This window comes from Chamaea fasciata, unplaced genomic scaffold (assembly GCF_029207755.1).
Source record: "Chamaea fasciata isolate MVZ Bird 193981 ecotype frontalis unplaced genomic scaffold, bChaFas1.0.hap1 SCAF_3, whole genome shotgun sequence".
NCBI lineage: Eukaryota > Metazoa > Chordata > Aves > Passeriformes > Sylviidae > Chamaea > Chamaea fasciata.
Genome location: NW_027094088.1, coordinates 10,876,636 through 10,901,023, shown reverse-complemented (window position 1 = coordinate 10,901,023; position 24,388 = coordinate 10,876,636). Strand labels below are relative to the sequence as shown.

Below are 24,388 nucleotides of genomic sequence, written 5' to 3'. Positions count from 1 at the left end.
GGTGCTCACCATGGCTTTCCAGCTGAACAATTTAAGCAGAGGAAAAACACCCCTGAAACAGAAGCGGGAGGAGGAAGAATAGGAAAGGCTGATGTCTCCCTCCTGTGGGGAGATGCAAAAATCAAATTAATGCCCTCTCCACCCTCGGGGGGCGGGGGGGCGGGTTGTGCTGCAAAAATATTCCTTTTAAAGGAACACTTTCTTTTCCCCAAATTCTGCCATTACAGGCCAACAAGAGGTATTTGTCTTCTGGGTTTCCCCTGAGCTTGAATAATGGTGTGGGGGGAGGTCAGAACTGGAGGTGCCATGGGTGGGTTCAGTCCTGTCCAACTTAAATCTCACCTGCAAACCTCCATTTCCTCCATCCTAGAAATTCCTGAGGACAGCTAGAGCAGGAAGAGGCTATCCTCAATCCAAGCACACCCATTGCCTCGCAAACCAATTAACAACTCAATTTAGCATATTTTTCCCCCAAAAAAGCACAGAAAGATGCAAGGCATCATTACTGAAGTGAACCCCAAACCCATTTATTATTTAAAACCAAGTTATTACAAAAAGATTCCACATCCATAAAACCCCCAAGTCCTTGGAAACTGCAAACTCAACCCTTATTTCCGTGAGCGTTTGTGCTCGATGAGCAATACAACGAGTCTGTTCCGAAGGAACTTGATTTCCTTCGCATAGGACCTGCAAAATAAATCCTTGAGCTTCTGGCACAGAATGCCGAGGGAAGGCAAGTTGTGGCAGCTGGGAATATTCAGCAAGCTCTCAAAGAACTCCTTCCACAGCTCAGCATTGGCAAGCCTGAAAAAAGGGACAAAAAAGCATAAAAAAAGCACGAAATTCAACAGCTAAAATACAGATTTTTACTCTGCTCACATTTAGAAAAGCTGTGACAGAATCTGACCTCAGAGCAATGTGGTACTAACGTGGGTTTCTAGGAAATCTAGGCAAAGATTTGGGGAATGTTCTGGACACCCACCTCCTGAAGGTTCCCTCAGGCTTCCAGACCCCATTGTCATCCTTGAGGCGCATGTATGTCCCGAAGAGCATGCAGTACACTGTGGCTGCAATCCCGAAGTAGTCTGTCTAAACCAAAACCACACCAGTTTTGTGTCAAAAACACACCCAGAGCACTAAAAATGAGCTGAAAACACCCTGTGGAAGGGGAGAGGCTCTGCAAGAGGCTACAACTTTGGCAGAGTCTGATTGTTTGGCGCGCAGGAAGCTCTGAGATGCCAGGCCTCCCTTACCTGGTAATTCCATGGTTTGTTTGTCAGCATTTCCACGCACTGGAATCCAGATGTTTCACACCTGGCAGTGAAGGCTGTTCCCTCAGGGAAGAGCTTCATGTCGATGCTCTGGCCCAGGTCAATGAGGGTCAGGCCATGGCAGAGCCCATCAATGTCACACATGTCGTTGTCGAGGAACCTTCAACCACAACAAGAAACAACACCATCAGTGTCTCCAGGCTCCCATATGGTCACATCTGGTGACAACAGGAGACACTTGCCTTTCTCCCAGGATGAAATTGTCAGGTTTGATGTCCCCGTGGATGATTTTGCAACTGTGCAACTCCTCCACCATGTGAAGGATTTTGACAGCGAAGTAGATGACAAGGGCTTGGGGCATCACCTTCTCTGGGAGCTTCTTGTAAATGTTGATGGCATTCTGGAAGCCAGAGACACACAGCATGGATTAAGGAACAACATATTCCAAAGAAGGTAAATCAAGTAGGGGAAACACTCCAAAAGAGTGGAGATGCTCCAGAGCAGAAGCTGGTGGCACTCACGAGCAGCGTTCCGTAGTTGTGGAGCTCCCCCACCAAAATGCTGCCGTTGGGGAAGAAATGGGCAGAATAGAAGTGGATGTAGAGGTGGCGCACGCTGGGGCTCAGCCTCTCCAGCAGCTGGGTTGCAATGTAGAACTCCCAAGGGTTGGCAGGTTTCTGGACCTGGAAGAAAGAAGGAGATTTCCTGTGAAAATCTGGGAGCAGTAAAAGCTGGAGTTCCTCTCAGGCTGGGTTTTGTTGTCGGTTTTTAATGGCAGATCAGGCATCTTCCCTCTTAAACTTATCCCAGAATGGTTTGGTTCAGGGGGGAACTGCAAGATGATCCAGTTCCATCTTCCATCCCCAGCCATAGGACACTTTCCACTATCCCAGGGTGCTCCAAGCCCCATCCCTCCTGGCCTTGGACAATTCCAGGGATGCAGAGGCAGCCACAGCTTCTCTGGGCAACCTGTGCCAGGGTCTCCCCATCCTCACAGTAATTAACCTCAGTTGATGAACTCCATGATTAATCCTCTCAAATCAAGACTTCAATCCCATGTCACAATTCCACAGACTCTTTGTGAATCCTGGATGCTCCAAAGAAAGCACAAATCACCTTTCTGTCCTGAAGTTTCACTTCAGGGGTTAAAGAGGGGCTTTAGATTTTCCTGAAGGACTAAATGTCAGAGAGAAGATCCACTAAAAAGTCTCAGAGGCAGATCTGACATGGAAAGGCCAAGGATGTGTGTGAATCCACGCAGGGAGAGGGTCAGACTCCAGAATTATTCCAGGAGAGCTGCTGTGGCCCAACACCACTGACCTTGAATACCACTTTCTGATTATTCCGAGGGTTACTGGCATCCAGGATGGAAGCTTGATAGACTTGGGCAAAAGCTCCTTCTCCAACCAAGCAGTCCACATGGAATGAGCTGGAACCTTTAAAATATTAACATTAAATTCTGCTTGCCAACTCCACAGAGGAAAAACAGGAGAAAAAATGGAAAAGCACCAGCCCATATGAATTATTTAATCCTAGATCAAGTCTTTCCCTACAAATCTCTTCCTGCTACGAATAGAAGAGAGCAGGAGTGCTGGATGTGCCACACACTCGACCCCGGTGTTTCTATTTTTGCCTGACCCCCTTGAAGCAGTCAAATTCCAAAGGGCATGCCCTGAAAAGTAAACACTAATGTTGAAGTCCCACAGGGATGTTGCAATCCCTGTCCTACAGCTTTTGTTGACATGGGCCCGCTGCTGTTCCACACATAGCTGGAAAGCTGTGGCCCAGTTTACAGGGAAACTGGGAAAAATGCCTCATCCAAAAGGTTCATGCTACAAAAGACAAACAAGTCAACCCCAGGCTTAATTCCCAACCTGATGCTGAGATCATCTGGAGATACACACAAGGAAGCTGAATTCCCACATACTTCCAAGAAGTTTCCCTAGAAAAAAGCTTCAAGATATGCTTGGCAGTGATAAGTTTGAAGGAGCTCTTACCCAATGAGAGTTCAGCCTTCAGTTTGATGAATGGAAGAGGAAATTTCCACTCAAAGTAGTTGGCGTAGGTGTGGAGTGGTTTCGGAAGCTCCGACAAGAATTTACTGATCAATTCCTTGTCCCAAGGGTTCTCAACAAGGACTTCATGGAAAAAAGGGAAATGTTTAAGCTCTGGGTGTCATTCCAAGGAGGTAACACAAGCTTGGGCTTGAATGAGCATCACTAATTTACAGAAAATAATAAATCAAAAACCCCAGAAGGGATAAGGATACGTGAAGCATTCATTGATTTTGACACTCCAGCTTTTGCACCTGCCCAGAAATCCAGAGTTTCCCAAAGTGTTTGAGCCTCAGTGAGCCCAGAATCTGTCAGGATCCCAAGTATTCCTGCACTCTGGAATATCCATGGCAATGTGCAATCCAGGTACAACCCACACTCATCCCTCCTCACATCACTCGCAGGTGAGCAGCGACCTCCTTGCAGGAATCATGGAATTGCTCCCTCCAGTGCACAAAGCACTGCCCTTGGAATCCAGGGAAGAAAACCAGGGAATGCTGTGTACCTGCAGGTCTCCCGCTCTGGGCCGTCGTGTCCTGCCCAGCTCCACACAGCCTCTCCTGGGATGTTCTATCCGCCCCAAGGGAGAAGGAATATTCAGTTCTGCTTTGAGCTGTCTGCTCATGCAGTCGTTGGGAAGCAGCTACAGCAATTCCCTGGATTCCAGTCCCTCGTTTCAGGACGTTACCATGAAGCCCTCTCTGTCCTGGGACATGTTCAAGAACAGGGCTACGGATTTAAGCAAAATAATATTAATTATTAATAATGTTATAATAGTATTATATTATTAACCTTCTGCCTTGGTGGTTTGGCATCTTCAGGGAGCAAAAATGTGTCAAATGCCACCATGGCCAACATGGAGGTGAATAAAATGGAATTTTCTTAGGAAAATTAGATTCGGTCAAGTCACTTTACCCATTCCCTACCAATTCTCAAGTTCACCAAGCGAAAAAAAAAGTGGTTTTTTGGCCAGTTAGTTTTTAATTTCAATGAGGCAAAACTTAAATCTTGGAAGGATTTTTGGGGCATGGTTACCAAACCCAGGTCCATTTACCACCAGAGTGCTGGCATGAGTGTTGGGCAGAGCCAGGCCAGCCAGTGGAAAACCTTGGAAAACTTGCATTGGAGCAGCATACCTTAACTTCTTGGGCTTTGGCTGCCTGTGCAGTTCTCCAGAGAATTCCAAATCCATTTGGGGTAAATTTTCCTTACAGGCTGAACAAAGGGAGCAAGAACAAGAGCAAATCAATGTTTATTTCCCCAAAAGCAGGCATATCTGGAGTATTCTCACCCAGCAGCTCAGAAAGCTGCTGCCATGAAAACCAGAACTCAACAAAGCCTCATTTCAAATATCCAAGTTAAAATAACAGCTGGATTTCTCCAGGGAGGAGATTCTAAGATTTAAAAGGGGCAGAGCAGCATAAAGGTGCTCCCAGATGGGATTCAGCCAATGTTTGGATACTCCCAACCCCTTGGAATGGTTCACAGCAGCAGTTGGACACACAAAGCCTCTCTTGTCCCTCACCACCTCCTCTTATTCCAATTAAAAATCCTTGGAGAACTGATGAGCTGCTGTTCCACAGGGAATGTGGACTCGAAAGTGGCAGCAGTGGAAGCCACACCTGAGTGGGATTTGGGCAGAAATTGAGTCATGAGGCACCAAATTCAATGTTTTCCACCCAAAATATTCCTTATTTTACCTCTGTCCTTCAAAGGGGTCTGGGAAGGAGCTGCCAGGTAGTTAAAGGGTGTGGACATGAACTGGGCAGCTCGGGCAAAATCCCTGGTGTTGTCTGGACTGGGAGCCAGGGCTTTATTGCTGCAGGGGCCATTCCACACTGTGTAATCATCCCGCAGGAATTCCGTGGACCCCGTTTCTTCCTAGGCAGGAAAAAGGTCAAGATTTAAAATTAAACCATCAAAATTGTCCTGAAATAAAAACCAAATCCCACGTTTCCATAGTTTTAGACTAGGTCTGAATGTAGGTAATAGTCAAAGCCACAGCAAAATGCCAGACCACCAGAAATTGCTATGAGAACCAGGAAAGGCCAATCCCATGGGAAGGGATCTCTTCTATCCAAGTTTTATCCATCTCCTTGGCTATGGAAGCTGCAAGGTGGCTGCTGGAAGATGAAATGTCTCTTCTTGCCCAAACTGATGCCAACTCCACACATTTGAGAGGTGGAATTCTCCATCAATTTTATGTCAACCAACAATCAAAAAAGCTCATCCCATCAGCAGGAAATGGGAAAAGGTATCCAGCCTTCAGCTAGGCATCATTCCTAGGAATATTATGGGACTGGGATAGAGCAGAGACGAATTCACCCACTCTGGTAACCCTCCTAAGTGCATAAGCCACTTCCAAGGCTAATCCCTGCAGGATCACCACTCACTTCTGCTGCACAGTCAATCAAGGGATGTTCTCCAAAAGTTCTGGGCTCTTCTGGTTTGTTCTTGTGCTGTGGGATCCTGAAAAATGATCCAAAAAATATAGAACAGCTTTTCTCCAGGAGTTTTCCCAGGCACACTGGTCACAACAAAAGGTGGTTTGTTTTAACTTGAATTTTTAATCTTATGTAAAAGAGCCCCACTTGCAGCAACTCAGAGAAGCTGCAGCAGCTCAGAATTATCCCCAAATTCTCCAGAGAATGAAGCCTCCCAAGCACTGTCCAAACAGGGGAGTTGTGCAATCCCAGAGCAGCAACTCATGCTTTTCTCATGCCACTCCAGGCAGCTGCCACCAGTTGTATCTGAGCCAGTCCTAGCACAGCCACAGCAAAGTCTCATAGCATGGGATCGACTATTTCCATGATTTTTAAGGAGCCGAGCTCAGCTGCTCCTTTTTCCCTCCTTACCTGCTGTTCTCCTTCTCCTCCTCATCCTCAAAGATGGCAAATGCAGGAGTAACAGGGACAACAATGTTAGTTTTCAAACATCCACCTGGCTCTGAAAATAAAAGATAACCCCTGTTATCTTCACCCAACAAAGATTATTTACACAGCCACATTCTCCCCCCTCTCCAGGCATGTGATGGTCAGGGCTCCATCCAGCTGCACCTGCAGAATTCTCACTCCAATCACCTTTCCTACAAACTCTTGGCAATATTTTTCCAGTCCAACCCTAGATGTGAAGTCTCTCTCTGCTCACTCTTGTAAAGCCCCTGGGTTTCAGACTGGCTCAAGTCTTACAGCAAGGAAAGGTGGGAGGTGTCAGTGGGAAATAAAGGATGGAATTTCATGGACTGGGAAAATAAAAGAGCACACACCACCTTTTCTGCAAAAGGCTTCGAATTGTTCCTCACTGTCTTCCAGGGCAGATGGCTCAGGCAAGAAGGGTGTTTGGAACATATCCATGAGAACACCTAAGAAAGAAAGAAATAATAAAGGAATAACACTCCCAGAAAAAGAAATTTTCAGAGGTTCTTCCATTGTATAGTAGCCAAATCAAATGCCAATTAACTCTAACTCCCTTAAATGCTAATTAATAATATTCTTATAATTTATCAGCAGTCAACAACAAATTATTCCTCCCTCTTACATTTAAACACTTCAGACAACCAATTAGACACCAGAAGGGCCAATTTGGCCAACACACACTTGGTCATGGCCCTGTTTACTCCCTATCCAAGGGGAGATTCCAAATTTTCTAAGAGAGCAAATTCTCCTTTAATTTCTCAGATTTTTGAAACTTAAATATTTGTACAACTAATGCATGCCACAGGCTTTTTGGGTTTATTTTTTTATTTTTATTCAGCTCAGCATCAAGCAGAGCTGGCTGTGAGCTTCCAAATTAGTGTGGTTTAGGTCTTCACCTCCCAAACAGGTTTCCCTGAAAAAGCAGCTCAGACAACACACTCCCAAAGAAGCCTGGCAGTGATTTATCCAGGAATTGATGGAATGTGGCTGCTGGGATGTTGCTAAAACACCAATTTCTGGTCAAAATTTTGGGTCACCCAGATAATCCCAACAGACAATGATTTGTATGTTATTTTCCTTTTGAATGGTGCACATGCCCATCCCTGAACAGCTCCCTAGGCTAGAAAAGGCTCCACTAACATTTCCAGGGGACATCCCAGGGACTCTAGGAGAAGGAAAACTATTCCAGACCTTACCCAAGGCTTCCTTTGTGTGGACCGTGGGTGATGGCTGCACCTTGAAGGGCGTTGTCGTCCCCATCACTCCTCCCAGCGAGGTGTTGGGGGTGGCCTGGGAAGCACTTCCACAGGCAAAGGAGGAATTCCCAACTCTGGAGGCTGGAAAATACAATGGCAAGATCATTCCTGAAGGAGCCTGGGATTGTTTATGAGCATTCCAGCAAAACATTCATGAGGGAAGTAAACAAAAGGAGCAGCAGCAACACAGAACTTGGGGAGAGATTTTTGAGAGATTTGCTCAGAGATTTGTGGCAGATTCCTAAGGGAGGCTGCCCTGGACGGCAAGAGGGACCTGGGACGGCTGGGTGGCTTCCAAGGAATTTATCTGCAATTCTCAGGAATGCTCTATCCTGACACACAAAGTGAAGCAGAAAGCCAGCAAGGACAAACAGTGATTCCCAACCATGCTCCAAAAGGAACTGCTCAGAACATAGGAACAGGGACTGGATCCATGTTCCACAGAAGGGATAGAGAGACATGCAGGGACGGAGTTTGGGAAGTCAAGGAACTTTGCCAGGGTTGGAACTGGTGTCCACATGCAGTTAATGATTCCCAGCTGGGAACAGCCACACCAATGGCATCAGTCTCCATCCAAAGGTTCATTACCTTCCTTCACATCCACAGCAGGAGTTAATCCAGCAGATCTCTTGTTAGGGGACCTTCAGAAGAAAGAGTCACAACATTACCTTGGAGTAAAAGCTACTTAAATCCCTATTTCAATGAAGTGAGAGGTTCTTTAATGAAGATCACCCTGGAAAGTTTCTCCTACAGCTGCAAATAACCTGGGAGGGAACAGAGTCCTTTTAAAAGGTTAAAATGCATTAAAAGCTCTCCTTGGACACAGTTTGCCTCCAAGGAATTCCAGAATATGAGTGAATAACTGTTCCCACCTTGGACAAGTCCACTGAGCCACCCTTGCTTTGCCAGCCTGGGTTTCTCCCTCTGCCCCCCCTCATTTTGTGGCCAAGTCCCACAGCAAAAGTGCAGGAGAGAAATACCAGCACTTTTTATCTTTCTCTGGAGACCTTGGAGTGGGAACTGCAGGAGAGGATCCTGGGGTTTATTCCAGGCATGCTGGGGCCAGACAGGCATTACACACCAAATTTCCTCTTACTGTAATTAAACCACAAGATAAAAGGAATTAAATGTGGCCATGAGGACCAAGTTTGATCTAAGTTTAATAAATAGTGGTTTCAGGTCAGAGTTTTTTTTCCAGAAGGGGAAGAAAGGCTTATTTTTAGCTAATTCTCAGTGTGGACCCTGAGAACACAACAACAGATCAGGAGCCTGTTCACACTCACAGTTCTCCTCTGCTCCAAGGCAGAGCTGGATCAGGACGAGCCCATTCCTGAGCTGGAGCAGCACTCAAGGGAGGGTGCGGCAAACTCTTCTGGAGCTCCCTGAGCTCTGCCCGAGCTCCAGCTGGGTCCTTCTCCTCTAGTGCTTCCCAGGGGGAGGCGGCGGAGATGTGGCTGCTGAGGGGCTTCACTGGTTGCAGGGTGGGAGCGGTTGCTGGTGGTGCCTGGAATTGGGGCTGCTCAGGCACTAGAGCTTGGCACTTTGGCACATCCAGCCCCAGAGCAGGTGCCATCCAGTTCCCTGGGATGTGAGATGTGCTGGGCCCCAAAGGTGGGGGCACCTTTAGGGATGAGAAATATTCTGTGACACCCAAATTCCCCCCAAATACAGCCATTCCCATTTTCTGTACCAGTTCCACATGACCAGAATGTAACAGAACCTGTAGTTTTCCCCCCCAAATACAGCCATTCCCATTTTCCCTGTTATTTCCACATGCCCAGAGCCCAAGAGGACTTCTAGCTGCATCTCAAACTAAAGTCTGGAGAAGTAAAGCCACACTTCAGGGTGAAACCTTTAAAATCTGAATGTTGCAAGTTGTGCCAGATTTCCACACTGGTATTGCAGCCTCAGCCTCCAGATTGGGTTAACAACCAATCCTGGTTCCTACAGCATGGCTGGACTTTGTGGGATAAGCCCAGGGTAGAGCATTCCTGTCCATCCCAGAACTCACTCACCACCCTCTGGTTTGGCTCAGCTGCTGGTTCCAGTCTTGTTTCCTCCAGGCTTCTGGAGAGCTGAGTGAGCTGGTCCAGCTTCTGCTGCAGGGCTTGGAGTTCCAGGACTGCCGACTCCTTTTTCCTCATGGAGTCTTTCTTCTCCTCCTCTAAGGATTAAACAATGACATTAAATGAATTTATATGGCCTGTATGACATGCTGATGGCTCGCTGTGCCTCCACTCTCCTCAGGAGAGACACCACTAATGTGGCATTGAAAAGAGGAGCCTAAGGGATGAGCTTAACCAGGAACCAGCCATTTGGAGAGCTGCAAAAAGGAGGATACCCAGTGCCTGCTGCCTCCTGAGGAGCTCATATTTCCTGAAGTATCTCTTGGCCCTCAGCTCCTCAAAGGAGAGCTCGGAGCCCTCGCACAGGAGCAGATTCTTGTCGTACATCGGGACCTGCTCCCACCCCGTGGCATCCGGCAGTGGCTTCGGCACAACCTCAGACTTGGAGATGTAGGTCACGTAGTTCCTGGGAAGGAAAGGGAGGAACGGGCCATGGTTGGGGGGCTTATCCCAAGAGAGAGCTAATTTTCCCACAGTGGGAAAAGGACCACCCAACCACTTACACTTCTTTTCCAGAAGCACGGGATTGAGAATCAGCAGCAGCATCTAGACCCTAAAGCAGGGAAATAAAATCCCAAAAATTAAATTACAGTAAATTCAAGCAGCACAACTGGCACAGAATCCACCGCTAATATTATTCGTGTGATTCTGGGAATGTGTCAGGCCACTGAGTGTGTCCCAGTGCTTCCCAGATGAGACATTCCTATGGAGATGTGATGCTTGCAGCAGGAAAACAGCAGCAAAATAATCTCAATATCTGTTTTAAGATACGCCAGATACAGTCACTCTACCCTTATTTAGCCAAGCTTACCAACCTAAACTACATGAAACATCTTTCCCAAATAATTCATAATTTACCTGATTTTTGCAGGGATTAGGACTTGAAACACCTTTTGGAGGAACCATTTGATTTGCAGCGTGGGAAGTCTGAAGTGGTTTTACAACAGCAGCATCTGGGACAGAAAATATAATGTAAGTATTTTCTACTCATTAATGAGTAAAAACTGTTCGCTCCTTTGTGAATTTTTATTAACTTGAAACACTGGAAAATTAATAACTTGTTTTGAATACACTGAATACACATGAAAAATATAATTTTTCATGTAAAGAGGGAAAATAAAGTGGTTTCTATAGCAAATCTGTTTTCTTCAGTGATAAAACTTACTCATTAAGGTAAAAAAATCATTTAGTGGAGCTACAGATCAAAAAGGACTCTTCATCCTCACCTTGCAAAGGAGGATTCTGAGGATCATAACTCTGCAGGGAGCTAAATTGCAAAAAAGCCCTCAGTTATTACCATGAAATCACTTGTCCCTCACCCTTCCCCACCTCCCAGCAATCTTGGAATTCCTTGTACAATCATGCCGTGAAATGTAACATTGAAAAGCACCATTTTTACTGTATATGGACATCTCCACAGCTGCAAAACTAAAAAAGCCTTCAAGAGGCAGCAGGAGAACAAAATTGGGTATTTGTTTTATATTACATTTTACTAATGGTTCTTTTGCATTTAGCTTTCAAGAATTAAATGCTTAACCCCAAAACTCAGCTCAAGGATTTGCTTCAGTCTGGAATTTTTCTTTTTAATATACATCCCAAAATACCCAATAAATATTCAACAGCAATGAAACATTATAAGTTTAAACCTCCATTTTCCAAAAATAAGCAGACAGGAAAAAAAAATAGTCAATCACATGCTACCCTTGGTTAATTATGAGTAATTACGAGCACTCTGAGTCCTGAGTAAATGAGTAAAAGAGGCCCCAGAGTTACCGGTGGAGCTGCTGCAGGCTCTCCCGGGGCTGTGCCTGGTTGAGGAGCCCTTTCTGGAGCACAGCTCCTGCTCCCTGCACGTTGCCTTCCTTCAGCAGCAGCTGAGCCCAGGCCAGGTAGAAATCCGAGGTCTTGGCTCCGATTCCCTGCCCGTGCAGGTACTCAAAGTACTGGCAAGGGGAAGAGATGAACTCTGCCTGCACGACACAAATGCACAAAGCCATCAGCATTTCCAAAATCATCCAAGGGAGCTGCAGACAAAATAAAAAACATTAGAATTTCTTAGTTATCATCATAGGAAAGTACCATTTTCTAAGGACAAGAGAAGTCAAGAAAAATCTCTCCAAGCTACACAGCTTAAAAAACACACTCTTGTTTTTTTTCTGATCCCCCTGTTCTGCAGAGGATCAGAATTCCTGAGGCCTCCTGCTCCTTCCAAAGCTCTCTGCAGTCCCAGAACTGCCGCGTGAATAACTAAGGATAATCTAATTCCCTGAAAATAGCAGCTGTACGCACCAGCTTGACGCAGTAGCTCACAAACCGCGGGTCCTGATGGTATCTCTTGTCGCCCACGAACACTTTCACCAGCTCCTCCAGGAGTCCGGGCCAGCGGGTCTGCTTCTCTTGGAGGGGGAGACATCCCTCTGCCCACTGCAGGTACCTGAAACCATTCCAGAGTCAGCTCCGACTCAGGGAAGGAGCAACTCCAGGGCAGGGATGGGGCATCCCGAGCCAGGTGTGGCTCACCTGTCCCACGGCTCCAGCGGGTCGGGCCCTCGGTAATTCCGGATCTGAGCCTCGTAATTCCTGCAGGGGAAAGGCCGGCATCATGGAGGGTAGAAAGCGCCCGGGGCGGGCGGATGCTCTGCCACCCCCACGGCGCCGTGAAGCCACTGCACCAGCCCAGCTCCAGGGGCCAGGGCAGCCCCCGATACCACTCCCCATCCCGCTCACCACCCGGGCCCGTCCATGCCCGCCCTTCCCAACCGCTCCCGCTGATTCAAACTGGCTGCGCACGACCCCGCGCAGCCTCCCCATTGGCCACCCATCGGCCCGCCCCGCCTTCCCATTGGCAGTTGGCCCCATCAATCACAGATGAAACCCCGCCCCTACCCGCGGATGCAGGTCCCACCGCAGCCGCTGGACGGCGCCCTGGGTACACCCAAGGCAAAAAAGAAGGGGGCTAAAAGAAGGAATTGCGAAGTCAATGGGATAGTCTGGGCAGCGCCCGCGGCGCCCTGAGAGCGAGGAGCAGCCCCAACTCTTGTCCACCCCTCCTCATTTCCCATCTCCATGCCCTACACGTTATCACTGAGCAGCCACAATCCTCTCCCATCATTAACTCGGAGGTATTCCATCGTTTTTCCAAACTGCGGAATTTATTGTGCTAAAGAACCGCTTCATTCAGCATACACCAGTCCAGAGCCGCATATAAAAGTGCTGCGATACAATTCCAGTTACAAGAAGTAGTTATTCCATAACATACCGCCCATGGCACCGTCCCTCTCTGGGAGCAGCCGGATACTCCGAGTCCCCCCGCCCCCCACATTCCAGACGTTTATATGAGACTTTACATGAGATAAAGCTCCTTTACAGGACAAAGCTGTTTGTTCCCACTGTGAAAGCTGGGCCCCACGCGTGGGATCAGCCAGGGAGCACCTGGACAGCTGGGAATCAGCTCCATTCCCTGATCCCCCTCATGCTGCACTCTCGGAACTCGGGCTCCTGGGAACAGCTGAGGTGGGGAACAAGTTTAAGATCTCTTCAAAGGAAGGGCCTTCATCCTCCAGGGGTATCTCTGCCTCGAACATGCGCTGGAGCAGAGCATCCACTGTCCTGTATCCTGGGGGGACAAAAACGTGCCCTGTAAGCACCAGATGTGCTCCTCTGCATACCCGGAAGGCCCATGTTTTAAAACCAACAAGAAAGCGCACCAAATTACACTCCCTATTGTTCCACCCCATCTCCTTTAAGTATTCTGAGCCCTTCTGGAAGATAATGCCATTATTTGGGATTTTAAGCCCTTCTATTCCTACACAACTGAAACCTGAGGTACAGCAAGAAAGCCAGGAGGGAAATAGTCACCGAGCCAGAGGAAAGGAGGATCCAAGGCAGCAGGAATGCTAAGCCAACAGAGGAAGGAGAAAGGAAAACAGGTGTCTTGGCACAGCAGGACCTCAGCCACCAGGGCAGTGTCTCCAGAGGGAGGTTCATGAAGACAAGGAGCACAGAAGGGCTGAAGTGGGAGTGAAGATGCTACAGAAGTAAAAACAAATGGCAAATATCAAATGTCCACAGTTATCCCAAAGTTTCCAGGTGGGCATGTATCCCTTTTATAGCCCCAAGGGAGCAGCAGGGCTTGGGAGTTTCCCCAGGAAGGATGCCTTCACCAGGTGGGAACCTTGGACCTGGACACCCTGGAGGGTCACACTTACGTTTGGAGGCAATTTTGAACACCAGCCCTTTGCTCTGTGGCTTCATTCCACCTTCCCCCTCAAGCTCATGCTCTGCACTCTCCATGTTGTCAAGGAGCTGTTCATGCTGGAGCTCATCCCTGCACAGCAAGAGCCAGGAATTACCCTGGGAAGGGGCACATCCTACACAGGAAGCCCAGAAGTCATGGGTTCTCAGTGGGGCAGGACAAGTACTGCCCACGGTGTTATTTTCCAGCATCTTTTCTGTCCTCTGGGCTGGAATTCCCAGCTGAAAGGGCCACAGGAGGCAGCAAAGCCAACACCAGTGGCCTTCTACTGGGACCGAAACCAGCAGAGGAGCCAGAACTTCATGAGAGGGAAGAGGAATCTCCACTTTTTCAGGAAGATGAGCCAGAACTTCGTGACAAGGAAGGGGAATGTCAACTCATACCTCGACACTACAGAGGGTGGTTTTTCCCTCAAGAGTGGTGCAAAATTTGGCACATCCAGCATGGGTACATTTGGGGGGGCTTACTCTTGAACTCCCATTCCCAGCTCCTGGATTTTCTGCTCGATAGCAGTTTCCACTTCACTCTTCTCCAGGGAGTACTCCACAAAGAAAGCTTCCAAGATGAATGACACAAAGATACTGAAAGAAACAAAGAGCAGAATTGAGGCAGCATTTCCTCACTGGCATTGACTGTCTCAGTATTCCCAGGCTCATTTCCCAGTGTTCCATCCCCTCCAGGTCAGAGCAGCACCCAGTGGGGACAAGGATGCAGCAGATCCCTCTAAAGACAGCCCATCCGTCTCTCACGGGTGACACCAGGCCCACTAGCAGTTCCCTGGACGGGGCAGATCCTCTTTTCCATCTACAGCAGAGGAAATCATCCCAAAAAACGTACTTGACGATGATTATCACCATCACAATGTGGAAGGCGATGAAGTAGAGCTTGGCAGGCTGAACTGTCACGTTGGCAAACCCATTGGCAAAGAGTAGAGAGGGAGTTAAGGGAAAAGAGGGAAGGAAGAGCAGAGGGAGGAACCAGGAACCCAGCAAAACCCTCTGGGGGACCATCTCTGCTGCCTGCCCATGTGCAGTGCCAGGGGAAGAGTGTGGATCTGAGAACAACCCGATCTCCCACAAGGACCATCAAGCCCAACTCCCAAGGATCTAGATGGGAATGGGCACCACAAAGGATATCGTGCCACTGGTTGACGACAGTGAGCTCCATGAGGACGATAAAAGATGAGGCAAAGTCGTTGAAGTTGTTCTTGCAGTACTTCCCACGGGCAAACAGGGAATCCTTGAGAGCTGGATTCCCACACTCCAGGGCGTACGGAGCATTTGAGTTGGCCGGGAAGTACTGGATTTTCCCGTGGAATAACTCCATTCCAATGATAGCAAACACACAATACACAACCTGCCAAGAGAAACCCCATCACCTGCTTCTCCAGCAAGCTGCAAGCCCCAGGGCAAGCTCAGCACCCCAGCAGGTTTTCTGATTTACACAGATACAGCAAGGGGCTGGAGGACAGCACAGACTCTAAGAGCCCCAAGCCACCCAACAGCATTCACCAAGCAGGAAAAATTAGCCAAAATCTACAAACACATGGATAGGAGATAATCCCAAATCATAACAGAAGCTCATTTTAGGAAATAATCTGAAATCCAGGTTTCTCATTCAGGCTCTTGCCCAAACCATGGTTTGATTCCTTATGATGCAAAGCCCAAGCTGCCAGAACATCCCATGGATCCAAGGAAGATGTCCTGACCCAGGAAAAAGCAGGAATGCAGCCCCTCTGCACCCTTTTCTTGCACAATGGCCACGATTCAAACAGACACTTACAGCTCCAAGGGCCTGCCATCCAGGGAACTGCATTTATCCCCTTGGAAACAGCACAAGTGTGAGATTTAAGACATTTCTGTGAAACTGGAGTGCTTTGAGCCAAGACACCAGGATTTCTTACCAGAGTGAGCCCACCAAAAGTCAGCATGGTTGGGACGATGTTTATTAGGGTGTTCATGATGACCTGAAACCTACAGAGAGCGCACATTGGGTATTGTCACACGCTGGCCACCACATCCCCAGAAAAAGCCTCCAAGGAAGGCTGCAGCCACTGGGCTCATCCCAGGCAGGCTGGGACAAGGCCTTGGGATGCTTTGGGGGGTGGCCATGGTCAGTGCTGCGCCTCTGGCACAGACTAACCCCTCCACAAAAACCATCTCCCACCCCACTTTCTTCCTCACCTCTGAATGCTGTCAACAATCCGGATCAGCCTGAGGACTCTTAGGATGAACACTATGTCCAGGATCTGCTGGCTGTTGTACTTCAGGGCTGAAAAAAGAACAAAAATATTTTTATTATGAAAATAAAGCCAGGAAGTGTTTAGATAAAATTCTTTCATTTGCTATTATTGCGTCCTTGTTAAACACTATAACAGCGAGCTACAAAAAAAAAAAAAAAAAAAAAAAAGAAAAAGAAAAAAAGAGGAAGACTGGGTTAGTTCTTAGAAACCCTCCAGAAATTCCTTGTCTGGTCACAAAGCCTCTCAAGCCTGAGGTGCTGGCAGCAGAAGGCTGGGGAGGACACCAAGATTCCCAAGGCATGCAGGCTGCTCAAGCTACACTTACTGGACTTGAGGGTGGCATTGAGAATCGTTGCAGTCAGGGCAGCAAAGATGATGAGAGTATCAAACCTGGCACGAGGGAAGGCACTACTGTTAGATTTTGGGGGACAGGAATGAGGCTTAAACAAGGAGTAACTCCTGCTCCTCACATCAGGGCCAGGCAGCCCTGGGGTCAGCTCAGACTATGGGCACATGGGAGAGCTTTGTAACAGCATCCTCTGGTTCATCTTAAACACATCCTGGCACAGGAGTTCAGAGCATTTTAGTCCTTGAGGAGCTGAGCACAGCACTCACCAGACTCCACACAAACTTCCAGCCCACTCACCAGTTCCAGAACTGGGTTTTGCCAAAGAACTCCCTGGGTTCGTAAGTGTAGACCTTCAGAAGGATCTCAATGATGTACAGAGCAAGGAACACCCACTCTGCGTAGGAAATGTAGGGGCTTTCCTCATCCAGAGCAATGAAGATGGCATTTATCAGGATGATGGCATCGTAAGTCCAAACAAAAGCCCTGCAAGAACAAAGAAAGATCAGTCTACAGCTCCCAAGAAGGTCAAAGTCATACAGTTATTTTAGAAGCTCTTTGCCTCCTCTCTCAAAAATTCTTTACCCATCAGTTCTCCCCAAACCTAAGAGTTTAGGGGAGTCACTGAAGGGCTTAGTTTTGCTCTTGAAGTCCAACACATAATTTCCTTAACAGGTCCATGGAAGTGATTTTTCCCTACCTGGTCAGTACTGGTGAAGCCACACTTGGGAGGTGCTGAGGGAGGAACCAGGGTCAGCTGGGCTCCCCAGTACAAGAGAGGCCTGAACACACAGAGCTGGTGCATTAAAGGGTCACAAAACTCACAGAAGGACAGGACAGTGGAATATCATGTGTTGGGAGAGCTGGGGTAGTCCAGCCTGACTGGGAGAAGAGTCAGGAGCAGCTCCTGTGCATAAATACCTGTTGGGAAGGTGCAGGGAAGATGGAGCCAGACTATTCTCAGTGATAACCAGTGGAAGCACAAGAGGCAAGGGGCACAAGTTCAAATACAGCAACTTCCACTTAAAGAAGTGGCTTTTTTTTTTTTTTTTTTCAGCTGAGGCTGATCAAGCACCAGAAGGGGTTGCAGAGAGGTTATGGAGCCTCCATCCTTTGGAGATACTCCAGACCCAGATAGGATAGCCCTGAGTAACCTACTCTGGCTGACCTTGCTTGGAGCAGAGGGGTTCCACAAGCCCATCCCTAGATGCTCCTTGCAACCTCACCTATTTTGAGATTCTGAGAAGGCTCGAAGGTGAAAGAGAGCGCTAGAGAACTCCAGACCTCCCAGAGCTGATGAGGCAGCAGGACACAGCTCTGCAGCAGAGACTGCTGAGGTAGGGGCAGATCTAAGTGCAGCACTTTGGTCCTGCATGGCAAGACACAAAGCACAGCCTGATGCCAGCAAAACCCGGCTCAGGCTGTGGGCCTGCCCAAGGCAGGGCCTCGCCCACAGCCACAGCTGGTTCCTCCACACAGACAAAGGCAGGCCAGCAGCAGTGGCACAGCCCCTGAGGGTGGCCTGGCCACAGTCTGTCCTGCCCAGCAGCACACCCAGGTGAGCCCTTGGCCCTGTCAGAGCTCACCTGTGCCTCACAATGCTGCGCAGGAGCCGGCTGGGCGCAGATCCGTACAGGGCTGGCACCCAGCGTGCCAGAGGGTGCCTGCGGATCTTCAGTGTCACCACCTGGATATTGAGCAGGTCTGCCAGCTGCACGAAGGACTTCTTGTCTGCAGCAGAGTGTCACGTGTCAGCCTGATCTCATGGCAAACAAACAGTGTTTGCTAAATGCAAATCTGAGCCCACAGGGATGGCAGCGATCTGGACTTGGTATCTGCTCCCAGCAAAGCCAGTCCCAGCGTGGTATCCACCACAACATGCTGAACTTGGAATTCAAGCAGCTTCTCCTCCCTATTCCTGGGGAATTGTCTAGAGCCATGGGCTAACAACCACCACAGAACAATTCAGAATGAAGAGACTGACCCATCTTTCCCAATATTCCTGCTCCAGTGGACTGTGTGGGGAGCCATATTGCATTGGATAACAAGGGAGGCTTTCCACATCCTCTGCTGAGAACAGGAGGTCCCACATGCCATGAAGAGCTTGGCCTGATGTCAAATGGCCATGAAGGGCCACTCACAGTGTGCGCGACATGGGCTACAGCACAGGCACTAACTAAGAACAACCTTCCAGGACTCCAGGAATCTGGAGGGAAACAGGAAGAGGGGCCTGGAGCCCCCATTCCTGGAGGTGCTCAAGGAACGACTGGACATGGATGGCACTCAGTGCTCTGGGCTGGGTGACAAGGTGGGGAGCAGGCATGGGTTGGACTATCTTGGAGATTTTTTCCAACTTCAACGACTCTGTGATTCTGAGTCCCTCTGAGGCCATTACCAATCAAAAATCCCAGTGCCAAACCCCTTGAAAGATCAGGCTCGTGGCCCCTGGCTCCTCCCCAATCCCCACTGCTCACCTACGAACCCTTTCTGCTCGTCATCTGAGATGCGGAGCAACAGTTCCTGGTGGGAACTGCTGGTGTCAGGAGCCACCAGCTTGACCAGCTGCTTCCACCGGGCTTCTCGAACAACAAACTGCTCTCCCTCCTCTTCCTTCAGGAGGTTGAAGGCCTCGATCATCTTGCGGCGCTTCATGTAGGCGAGTTTACGGATCTCATTCTAGAGAGCATGTCAGAAGTCAGGCAACTCCAAGCGCCCTTCCCCCTTTCTTTAACAAACAAACTCATTTTCACAGCACAGAGATACAAGAAGGGAATGACACTGGACACAAAGCACAGCACAGTTAGTGTGTGTGGGGGGTGAAGAAATAGTGTTTAACAGGCAGCTGTGGGTTCTCCACACAGGGCTCTGGAAGGATCAACAGATTGCTGGATGCTGGGACAACACTGAAAAACCGGAAGGAAAGACAAAGGGTAGTGTCAGGCAGGAAGGAGGTGACAAAGATCACGGGATCTGCATGGCCACAGAAGGAAAGAGGATGTGTCCACACATGCTTCCCATCCACAAGTGAATCCTGCTGAGAGCAGGGGTGGGGATCTTCTTCCGCACACGACTGAGCAGAGGGACATCCAGCACTCGGCTTCCTGAGAGAGATCCAACCCCCTCATGGGAGCACCCAGGAATTCCCAGCTCTCCCCCTTTGATCACAAGTCCCAAACTGCCCCTACCGAGTTTGGGTAGAACAAAAATTCTGATTTACTCAGACTTCCTACTTCCAGTTCCAATCCTCTAAGAGCACATGCAAAGATGCTGTGCAAAAACAGTTCCCTGCATAGAGACAGCACCCCAGAACTAGGACTAAGCCTCCACGATAATGCAGAATGTGCTTCTTATCTGTTGGAAACACCATAAAATATTTAATTCAATGACAACAGCAGAACTCCCAACAACCCCATGATATGAAAAGTCAGTCTGCGCTTCTTGTTTGCAGAGCACCAAAGGCACGAAGCTGTTTCCCTTTCTCAAAGCTTTCCAAGGGAAAGCCAGAGGTTCCTTACAGAGAACAGCAAGAATCCACTGGTCACAAGCCCCTCTAGGCATTACCTTCAGGTGTTTTTTGTAGTTGTTGTAGACCACAGCCAGGAAGAGAGACATGAAGATGTAAGTGTTGATGATGACAAAGGCGATGAAGAACAGGGTGTACCAGGAGCTGAAGTCAAACGCTGGCATCCTAGAGAAGGGGAGGGGGATTGCTGCTTGCCAGACTGATGAACAGGGAAAGTGAGTCCATGAGAAAACAGACTCCCACACGGATTTCCAAGTGCCATTTTAGCCTGTCAGATCAAACTTGGCAGATAAAAGCTAAAACCTGCATTAGTTCAGCTAGAGAACACCTTTCTTTCTGCTGGGTTTTCATCCTGGTTCGTCAGGCCCTGACTGAAGGGGTGCAGAAGACAGCACAGAAATGAAATCTCTGCCAGTGTGGCCAAATTTAAGAGCAGACATGAGGCAATGCCTCAACCATATGCTAGTTTTTGGCCTCAGACCCTTGCTGCACGCAGATCTGCTTTTCCACTTGCTCTTGGATGAACAGCATTTTACTTCTCAGTTTCAATTCCCAGGGTCCCTGTACCATCCCAGATGTGCTCAAGATATTTCCAGCACACAGATGACCAAGCCATTCCTCCCTGTCCTACTCTTGACAGCACCTTCCCAGCACAAACTACAACAAGAACCCAGAAGAGATAGGGATGAAAAAGCCTAGCACCCACAGAATTTTAACTCTGCTGTACGATTTTGAGGCTGCACAGAGAGCTCTGAGAACACTATGAGAGAAAGATCTGATGATCTACATGTGACATCCATACATGACATCCGGGCTGTTTGCCGTCGTCACTAGCACATAGAGGTCAAACACAATCTCCAGGTAGTTTCTGAAGTAGGGCAAGCCTTCTGCTGTCTGGAGATTCCTAGGAGGAAGAGGACAGCCTGGAGTTAAACACTGGGATCACATGTTGCACAACAGGAGCTGCACCTATCAGGAGTGCTTGCATTCCCTAGAAATTGTTTGGAGTCTGCCCAGAGTATCCCAGGAGCAAAGGAAGTATCCACACCTCTCTCCAAACAGCTTCAAGGCCATGAGGGAGAACATGAGAAGGCTGAACATGAAGAGCAGGAAGACATAGGTGATCTCCGGCAACGTGTTGCGGATGCTGCGGAAGGCCCTCCGGATCTGCCAGGGACAAGGGAAGTGTTCAGAGGCAACGTGGCACCCCTATTTCCCCTTACCATACCATCTGGATCAAAACCCTAAACTGCAAGGGTTTAGGGGTGCAAGAGTCCCAAGCCTTTCCTCCTTGTTCTCCAGGGGGGATCCTAGAAGGAAATGTCCCAGCTACACATCACAGTGAACTCAGGAGCCAAAGGACAGAGGGCCCCAGGGCACTGCTGAGATATTCTTGCTGCAGGGAACCAGTCAGGGAGGGAAATCCATCACTCCAGGCCACAAAACACATACTCTGAGCCCAAATGCTGAGCTGCTCCCTCCTGCCAGGCCTCCACAGCACAGTTTATTCATTTGTAAGTCAGGACCAGACCAGTCTTGGACAGCAGGACAAAGATCTCTCCATGCTGAGAGGAATCAGAGTCCAAATCTGGACTACATGTTTGAGAACTCCATGACACTTGTTTACCCAGGAGACTTCCAGAAATCAGTAACCTGATCCCTGACTCAGGGAGGAACACGGGGTTTTTTCTGAGGCACTGTGTGAATCCACCCTTTTTCTCACCTCAAATTATTGCTTCAGGCCACTTTTGAAACAAATCTTCTCTCACAGGACCCTAAATTCTGCCACAAAACCTTTCTTCTAAATCCCCTGGATTGTGGAAGGCAGCAGGCTGTCTGAAAAAACAGGACGCTGGACATCCCACCAGACCTTTTCCCTACCTGGCGACTCTCTGCGAAGTTGATGAGGAAGATGGGCCTCACAATCCTTGACCATCGGATGCTCCTCACATCATACATCTTGAGGACCCCATATATGGCCAGGTCTGTCAGGGATAACTATAGGAGAAAGAAGAAAAGCTCCCAGAAGTAATGCTGGAATGTGTCTAAATAGTGAACAGTGTTCATTGATACATGAAAGGTGCACACATGACAGGTTTGTGAGAGCTGGTTGGTTTGGCTATGGCTCATGTATGCCAGGTCTAGGATCCCAACATGAGGGGAAAAAAAAAAACACCTCCCCTGGGCCCAGCTCACCAGGATTGCCACCACGATGCAGATGTTCTTGGTGTCCTTCCAGAACACGTTGTGCAGGGTGACTTTGGCAAAGTGTGTCAGCCGGCCGAGGAACACCAGAAGGCACAACACCTCCAGCACTGACGTGGCCTGCAGAGAGAGCAGTGCTCAGCCAGCACAACCAGGAGCAGAAATATTCCTTTTTGCACAATAAAACCCAGGCAGGGCAATATTTTCAGGCTTCCTTTTGTGGAATTCCCTGCCACAGGTAGGTTAAAGCCAGTAAGTCTGTGTTTGCTTAGGATTCAAGGAGTACATCTTTTACAATAACAGTAGTGCAAGACAAATAAAGGCTGCAGAAAAGCCTGGCCTAAAGTAAAACTTGGCCTCTACCTTCACACATGAGAACTGGACTTAAGTCCCAAAGAAGGCTGGCACTGGTCTCTGAGATGAAGAAGAGCAACATGACTTTGTCCACAGTCACATGGGCCATTGCTAGTGGCCGCAACGGCTCCTACAGTCCATGGCCAGCTCCTGTGCCTTTTTTGTCCCCATTCCACACAGATCACGGAATTATAAAATCACAGAAACAGCCCTTTGGTATGAAGGGGACCTTAAAGATGATCTCATTCCACACCCTGCCATGGGCAGGGATACCTTCCACTACCCCAGGTTGTTCCAAGCCCCATCCAACCTGATCTGGAATACTTCCAGGGATGGGGCAGCCTCAGCTTCTCTGGCAAACCTGTGCCAGGGCTTCACTACCCTCACAAGGAGCAATTTCTTTCTAATAACCTATCTAATCCTGCCTTCTGGCAGTGGGAACCCATTCCCCCTTGTCCTGGCACTTCAGGTTCTTGGAAGTAGTCTTTCTCCATCTTTCTTGTTGGCCATTTCAAGTACTGGAAGAGCCAATTAGGTCACTCTGGAGCTTCTCCAGGCTGAACAAATCCAAATCTCTCAGCTTTTCCTGACAGCAGAGCTGTTCCATCCCTCTGACCAACTTGGTGGCCTCCTCTGGACTCACTCCAACTTTCCATGCCCTTCCTGTGCTGGGCACCCAGAGCTGGATGCAGGACTCCAGGTGGAACCTCAGCAGAGCAGAGGAACAAAGATATCCACAAAAGCATCACCATCCACTGTCTCTTGGCACCTCTGACAACCACTTTGAAGCAAGAAGCCCTTGCTGGCTCCAGCAGCTGCATTTGCTGCTCCTACACCACAAACTCACCAGGAAGGGGAGTGGATACACAGCAGGTTCCTCAAACAGGGCAAGGGAGAGGTTGAGGAAAATGAAGAAGTAGGTGGCTGTTCGCATCATCCAGTGGTTATAGAGGTGATAAAGCCTGGAGGAAGAAGGCACAGGCACCGTTAATGGAGGCTACAGGGCATCACCAAATGCATCCTGGAAGAACAGCTCTTGCTGTACCAAACAAACATTTTTGCCAGCAAGGAATCTGGCAATTTGTTTCCAAATCAGTCTCAGAGTTGATGGATACTATACTGCCTTTCAGAGCAGGGTTAAATAACAGAATAATTATTATATATTTATTATAGTAAACGAAAAGATATTTAACTGTGCAGCCACCTGGTTCTGCCACTCCAGCACCTTCCACACAGCTGAGGGCTGACCAAGCCTCCCAAACTCTTCATTCCCAGAGAGCGGGAATTCTTCTTCCCACTTGGAAGAATTTACGTTAGTTTTATTTTCTCCCCTTCTGCACACCACAACTTCTTAATGTCATTTCCCATCCTCAACATACAGATGAGCTGAGCCCCATTTAAAGCATTTCAGCTTAAGTCCAGTTTTTGGCACCCCACCCATTCACCCTTAGCACCCCAGAGTTTTTCTGGCTGTTGCTGTTTAGCTAACACGGATGTGGTTGGCTCTTCACAGGTGTGGTTGGGGCGGGGGGCGCATCCCCCCTTACCTGACGGCCTCCGGGGAGGTCTTAAAAGGAATATTCCTGTTGTACTGCGCATCGGAGACAAACGCTGCTGCCAGCAGGAGGTCCTGGGGAAAACACAAGGCAGTGTGTGAGGAGCTTCGGGGAAACTCCGCGGAGTTATTGAGGGGAGGGAGAAGGCAGCGAGGGTGCCGAGGGGTCCCAATACCTGCCCAGCCGCCTCGGCCATGGCGAGAGCGGACGCGGCGCCTCCCCTGCCCGGTCGCCTTTAATGGGGCCGGTCCCGCCCCCGCGGCGGCGGAAGCGGGAGGCGGTGCC

At 48.8% G+C, this 24,388-nt stretch overlaps 2 protein-coding genes across 8 annotated transcripts; both read right to left on the bottom strand.

The window, feature by feature from the left end:
* Positions 1 to 502: 502 nt before the first annotated feature.
* BUB1 (BUB1 mitotic checkpoint serine/threonine kinase) lies at positions 503 to 12,389 on the bottom strand. 6 transcript variants are annotated; one of them, XM_066177964.1, is made up of 25 exons: positions 12,350 to 12,389; positions 12,143 to 12,202; positions 11,912 to 12,056; positions 11,396 to 11,646; positions 10,849 to 10,889; positions 10,481 to 10,575; positions 10,126 to 10,175; positions 9,838 to 10,028; positions 9,512 to 9,660; positions 8,780 to 9,117; positions 8,085 to 8,137; positions 7,437 to 7,577; positions 6,591 to 6,686; positions 6,181 to 6,271; positions 5,719 to 5,794; positions 5,026 to 5,206; positions 4,462 to 4,540; positions 3,831 to 4,054; positions 3,269 to 3,409; positions 2,592 to 2,707; positions 1,793 to 1,954; positions 1,514 to 1,671; positions 1,254 to 1,431; positions 983 to 1,089; positions 503 to 804 (listed from the first exon to the last, which is right to left on the bottom strand). In XM_066177964.1, exons 1-25 carry the CDS (start codon positions 12,364 to 12,366, stop codon positions 609 to 611), a joined length of 3,336 nt encoding a protein of 1,111 aa, XP_066034061.1. In that variant the 5' UTR covers positions 12,367 to 12,389; the 3' UTR covers positions 503 to 608. The 6 variants fall into 6 exon arrangements, with proteins under 6 accessions (XP_066034061.1, XP_066034062.1, XP_066034067.1 ...); XM_066177965.1 differs by having other exon boundaries at positions 6,594 to 6,686; XM_066177970.1 differs by having other exon boundaries at positions 8,780 to 9,000.
* Positions 12,390 to 12,765: 376 nt separating this feature from the next.
* Positions 12,766 to 24,380, bottom strand: LOC136286418 (two pore channel protein 2-like). 2 transcript variants are annotated; one of them, XM_066177971.1, is made up of 19 exons: positions 24,279 to 24,378; positions 24,095 to 24,177; positions 23,395 to 23,509; positions 22,185 to 22,313; positions 21,870 to 21,986; positions 21,037 to 21,155; positions 20,791 to 20,892; positions 20,027 to 20,153; positions 18,940 to 19,141; positions 18,052 to 18,196; positions 16,766 to 16,951; positions 16,445 to 16,509; positions 16,061 to 16,148; positions 15,781 to 15,850; positions 15,014 to 15,233; positions 14,715 to 14,805; positions 14,345 to 14,458; positions 13,831 to 13,949; positions 12,766 to 13,238 (listed from the first exon to the last, which is right to left on the bottom strand). In XM_066177971.1, exons 1-19 carry the CDS (start codon positions 24,297 to 24,299, stop codon positions 13,093 to 13,095), a joined length of 2,259 nt encoding a protein of 752 aa, XP_066034068.1. In that variant the 5' UTR covers positions 24,300 to 24,378; the 3' UTR covers positions 12,766 to 13,092. The 2 variants fall into 2 exon arrangements, 1 of the variants encoding a protein (XP_066034068.1); XR_010719899.1 differs by lacking the exon at positions 12,766 to 13,238 and adding an exon at positions 15,660 to 15,699 and having other exon boundaries at positions 13,861 to 13,949; positions 24,279 to 24,380.
* Positions 24,381 to 24,388: the final 8 nt, after the last annotated feature.

What these genes read in the sequence shown, in the direction of transcription:
- BUB1 (XM_066177964.1), bottom strand. An exon ending in CTAATCCCTGCAAAAATCAG is followed by an intron (nt 10,176 to 10,480) that starts GTAAATTATGAA and finishes TCCCTGCTTTAG; the next exon opens with GGTCTAGATGCTGCTGCTGA. An exon ending in GACCCCTTTGAAGGACAGAG is followed by an intron (nt 4,541 to 5,025) that starts GTAAAATAAGGA and finishes CCCTTTGTTCAG; the next exon opens with CCTGTAAGGAAAATTTACCC.
- LOC136286418 (XM_066177971.1), bottom strand. Translation starts at nt 24,299, where the DNA reads ATGGCCGAGGCGGCTGGGCAG. An exon ending in TTGAAGCTGTTTGGAGAGAG is followed by an intron (nt 20,893 to 21,036) that starts GTGTGGATACTT and finishes TCTTCCTCCTAG; the next exon opens with GAATCTCCAGACAGCAGAAG. An exon ending in ATGGTGATAATCATCGTCAA is followed by an intron (nt 14,459 to 14,714) that starts GTACGTTTTTTG and finishes TGTTTCTTTCAG; the next exon opens with TATCTTTGTGTCATTCATCT.